General features: G+C 36.4%; 1 protein-coding gene across 1 annotated transcript in view; it reads right to left on the bottom strand.

Moving 5' to 3' along the window:
• Positions 1 to 433: 433 nt before the first annotated feature.
• The window catches only part of LOC115211949 (S-crystallin 3-like), a 26,296-nt gene continuing 20,779 nt past the window's right edge, over positions 434 to 5,950 (bottom strand). The window contains exon 6 of the mRNA XM_029780712.2: positions 434 to 605. Coding sequence (XP_029636572.1) covers positions 441 to 605 — 165 coding nt within the window. The 3' untranslated portion in view covers positions 434 to 440. The remainder of the gene's footprint in view (positions 606 to 5,950) is intronic.

Below are 5,950 nucleotides of genomic sequence, written 5' to 3'. Positions count from 1 at the left end.
ATATATGTATGAGTGTTTATTTTGAAGGTGTCCAACTATGATAAATTCTGTTTCGCGCGTTAGCTATTCAGGAAATATATATCTATCATTATTATTATTATTATTATTATTATTATTATCATTATTATTACATATGTATATATATATATAATATATATATATATATATATATGTACTATATATATGTGCGTGTCTATGTATATATATTTGTATATGTATACATACATGTATATCTATATATGTATGTGAGTATATATATACATATATGTGTCTATATGTATATATATGTATACATATATATGTATATATATATATATATATATATAGATGTATATATATATGCATGTATATATTATTTAGTAGATAACATATCGATTAACTAGTGAAGGAGTCAGGAGGTTGTTTGAGGCTGCATATCATTTGTATTCATTTGTGTTCCATTAGAAATCGGTACGGCATCTCTTCTTCAAGTAGTGGGACATTTTGGAATGTGTCATGACGCGTTCTCTAAGAGCCCGTATTTTGGGGTAGCTGTTCAGGAAAGAGGAGTCTTCCATCATTGGGTTTTCTAGGGCGCAGTAGCACATCATATCAGCCATGGTCATCTGTTTGAAACAATAGAAAAGGCAAAAGGTAATACAAACATATATTTATAAGAGAATGATTGTCAATACACATAGTATTTCTATGTCTGTTATCACAGCATATTATCTATCTATCTATCTATCTATCTATCTATCAGTGGGCAATAAAAAAATATATGTATATATGTGTATGTATGTATGTATGTATGTATATATATATATATATATATATATATATATATGAGTGTGTGTATGTGTGTGAATGCACATGGCCTAGTGGTTAGAGCAGCGGACTCGCGGTCGAGGGATCGGGGATTCGAATCTCAGACCGGGCGGTGTGTGTGTTTATGAGCGAAACACCTAAGCTCCTCTCGCCTCGGACAGAGGCTAATGGCGAACTTCTGCTGACTCTTTCGCCGCGACTTTCTTTCCCTCTTTCCTCTTGCATCTTGCAGCTCACTTGCGAGGCGCCAGCGTCCCATCCAGGTGGGGAACCCGGAAACCGGCCCTTATGAGCCAGGCATGCCTCGATAAGGAACAAACAAAACATACACACGCACACACATACATATATATATATATATATATATGTATATATATGTATATTTATATATATATATATATACCAGTTTCACGGTGACTAATTTAATTGAATAAACTAATCAGACTCACACACACACAAATACACATATACAATTTTATCAGATAGTACAACGAAGACAATAATATCAACACAGTCAAGAACGGCGAGTTAGCTGAGAGAATCGTTAGCACGCTGGCAACATTCTTACCGGCATTTCGTCTGTCTTTACGTACTGAGTTCAAATTCCTCGAGGTCGAATTTATCTTTCATCATTTCTTGGCCAATAAAAGAAGTAATAGTTGAGTACTGAGATCGATGTTATCGACTAGCCTACTTTCCCGAAATTACTGGCCTTTGCCAAAATTTGAAGCCACTATTAAGACACTCAGCATGGATTTGATTATACCCTGAAACCATTTTATTACGTCTTTCTGCTTTCCGAATTTATTGCGTGACGAAGCTCTCCTTGCGATACACACACACACACACTCTCACACGACGCACACATACATACATATATATATATGTGTGTGTGTGTGTGTGTGTGTGTGTATCGCAAGGAGAGCTTCGTCACGCAATAAATTCGGAAAGCAGAAAGACACACATATATATATATGTATGTATGTGTGCGTCGTGTGAGAGTGTGTGTGTGTGTGTCTGTGTGTCTGTGTCTCTCTCTGTGTGTGTGTAAATATATGAGATATTTGCTACTTAATTCCTATTGTCAAATTAACCGCATTAGCCGTCTTATTCGTGCTTGTAAACAATATTACAGTCAACACAGCAACGCCAGTTTCACGACCACCACTGGTGTGTCTACTGTGTCGATTAAAATTCTAAAATATTTATTTTATTCTCTGAATACAGATCATATCAAGTATAAGTTTGCTCTGACACTATTTCGTACTATAATATTATAGCAAATACAATTGTCCTGATCCAATTTAAATCACTCCTTTGCTAAAATGCGGGGCATGTCTAAGTAATCTTCAATGCAGTATCATGTGTAGATATTACAACAGACGATGCTAGCAACATCGTATGATTTAAATGTGTAAGAGATCAAGCCAGGCATGAGATTACGCAACAACAGCAGCCACGCTACTTACCAGAAACATTTATATAAATTTTATCCCAACTCACTACGACACTATCAAACCAAATACAATCTAACATCAAAGGAATTGTGTAATGTTTTGATCAGTCGGGAAGGAGAGTAATAATAAAGACAGCATTATATTTATAAAAGTTCATATGACCTCAGTGGTTGTCTTGGTGGTAAAACTATTGTGTTCTGTTTGCAACCATCCCATCTGCGTGTCCTATATGGTCACCCTTATAACTGATGTACAAACAGTGTGCATTTCTTTACTACCCACAAGGGGCTAAACACAAAGAGGACAAATAAGGACAGACAAACGGATTAAGTCGATTATATCGACACCAGTGCGTAAGGATGAAAGGCAAAGTCGACCTCGGCGGAATTTGAACTTAGAACATAGCGGCAGACGAAATACCTATGTCTTTACTACCCACAAGGGGCTAAACACAGAGAGGACAAATAAGGACAGAAAAACGGATTAAATCGATTATAGCGGCAGACGAAATACCTATGTCTTTACTACCCACAAGGGGCTAAACACAGAGAGGACAAATAAGGACAGAAAAACGGATTAAATCGATTATAGCGGCAGACGAAATACCTATGTCTTTACTACCCACAAGGGGCTAAACACAGAGAGGACAAATAAGGACAGAAAAATGGATTAAATCGATTATAGCGGCAGACGAAATACCGCGAAGCATTTCGCCCGGCGTGCTAACGTTTCTGCCAGCTCGACGCCTTCAATGATGTACAAACAGTATGTTCAGTCTACTTAGACTACATGAACGATCATTCACGAAACGATTTATGTATCCGGATTGCTAATTCTATAGATCACAATCATTTGCATTCTTTTGACCTAAGTACCACATGAACGAGCATGGCAGCCTAAGAAAGGCTCCCAGCAGAAAACGTCAACGATACTAACCTCACAAGAGTACTACGGCATTATCACAACCGATATATCCCCCTCCAACATTTCTCTACCGAAACCGTATTAGTAACATTGGTTTCAAATTTTTACAAAAGGCCAGAAATTTGGAGGAAGGGGATAAGTCGATTACATCGACCCCAGTGCTCAACTGGTACTTATTCTATCGATCTCGAAAGGATGAAAGGCAAAGTCGGTCTCAAATGAATTTGTAACATTAACAATATGTACTGTATGAAACTGAGACTATTTGACTATATAGGCACGGTTGTTGCTCTGCAGCAAGAAGTTTGCTTCCCAACCACATAGTTCCGTGTTCGGGCCCTACTGCGTGGTAACGTCTTCAATGATAGCCCTGAGCAGACCAGAGCCTTGTGAGTGGATCTGGTTGATAAAAACTGAAAAAGCTTGCCGTATCTATCTATCTATCAATCTATCTATATACCTATCTATGTATATATCTATCTATCAATCAATCTATCTATCTATCTATCTATCTATCTATCTATCTATCTATCTATCTATCTATTACTATACATATGTGAGTGTGTGCGCGGATGTGTATGTGTCGGTGTTCGTTTATGTACATCAATGTAACTTATCGTATCGGCGATCGAGACAGATAGAATATGTACGAGACATTTCGAAAACTCAGTACTGGTTGCAATCTCTTTAACTAAACTCTTCAGGGTCATGTCCCAGCATGACCACAGTCGAATGACTAAAATAATGAAAAGAAGGAAGAAAAATAATCGATAAATGTGTGCAACCAAATTTACTGACACCTCAAGAAAAGTGAATTTATCAGATTTTGCGTTCCTAGATTATTAAAATAGCACTATCAGCATTGGATTTCAGATCAATGAACTTATTTGCTGTACATGCGCATCACCAAAACATTACAAACTATTCTATTATATCGACTACGGCCATTGCATCTGCGGCTATCACAAAAATATTTATTATCACTACTGATACAATCACTATCACAGCTAAAACTACCAAAGATCCGCTGTGAAATTATTATTTTCAACGACACATTCACGATGACTATTACTACTCTAACCGCTAACACTTTAGCACTAAACACTGCCATTATTACCTATTTCTTTACTACTCACAAGGGGCTAAACACAGAGGGGACAAGCAAGGACAGAAAAACGGATTAAGCCGATCACATTGACTCCAGTGCGTAACTGTTACTTAATTTATCGACCCCGAAAGGATGAAAGGCAAAGTCGACCTCGGCGGAATTTGACCTCAGAACGTAACGGCAGGCGAAATACGGCTACGCATTTCGGCCGGCGTGCTAACGTTTCTGCCAGCTCGCCGCCTTCATCTGCCATTATTACCGACAACATCCTTGCCAATAATAGCTGCCACCGGGGACACTTCTCTCATAGACCATAGAGGAGGGTTCTGAAATTTCTGGCTTCACAACGTGTGGAGATTATTTGTTCACAATAATCAAATGTTTGAACTGCGCATTATGAAACTGCCTTTCATTGAATCGACATTTACTTTAGAGGTGCGCGGTGTGCAAGATGTCAAACTGTCGGAACGACCACAAAGCAATTTGAAAATAAGTTTTTGCTCATAACGAATACGCTGACCCGTGAATCGAAACCTAGATCTGGCGACTGTAAGTAGAACCACTAAGTCATTGATAACAGCCATAAATATTACCACTGTTGCCAATACTACAACTAACAGTATTACCTCACTATCACTGCACTCAACCCCTATCGTCAAGACGAGAAAATCTAAGAAATTGTAACTATCCACTTCAACAATCTAAAAGCTGATAATCAGTATGTACGCTTAAAACGAGCAATATGATACGAGAATTTGATCTTAGTGAATTGTAACAATTCTTTGAAAGTAGCGAAGCACACTGAAAACGTTAATACAGGAATTTTATAGATTTAGTACAGTTTAAATAATAGAATACAACACAAAAGTTATCAAAGTTATTAGCTGGAAAACCAGGGAATTGTTGAAAAGTGTTTCTGTCACGTTTTTTATACTACATGGCTGAAAGAGCTGATTCTTATTCATAGAATGACAAAATACTGTATAGAATAACATAGATTTACACGTAAATAAACACATAGTCACAAACACGAACGCACACGCAATAAACCGACACACGTATAAACACAAGCGAAATGCATATATATATATATATATATATATATTATATATATATATATATATATATATATATATACATAGATATATATAAACATATATATACATATATAAATACAAACACACATACACACGCATATATATATATATATATATATTATATATATATATATAATATATATATATATAATTTATAAAGATCTTATAATGTATCAGCAGTGTTTATCTATAGGAAATGTGAGTGCAGACAATAACAAAATAGCACAACCTTGTTTTTCAACGTTCCGTCTCTGACACTCTGGACATAATAAAAGATATGCTTTACACAGTCAGGCACACATTTTTTATTGCTACTTTATACCAAATATATGTACCTTGTGCCACTTACTCACCATCGTTGTCTTTCTTTGTATGTATGTGTAAGGGTTGTGTGTATAATGTAGAGGGATGGATAGATGGATCGACTAGACGATTTTCTTGTATAATCATACCGCATTTATATTACGGGAAAAATTGAAAACGTTATGTGACACGTTTCCGAAACTATGCAGCTTAAAGCCATTGTAACAGTTAAACGCAATGGTTACAATATGAGT

The sequence above is a fragment of the Octopus sinensis genome, linkage group LG5, assembly GCF_006345805.1.
Source record: "Octopus sinensis linkage group LG5, ASM634580v1, whole genome shotgun sequence".
NCBI lineage: Eukaryota > Metazoa > Mollusca > Cephalopoda > Octopoda > Octopodidae > Octopus > Octopus sinensis.
Note: the sequence above shows the minus strand (reverse complement) of the source record. Positions and strands in the feature narration are given on the sequence as shown.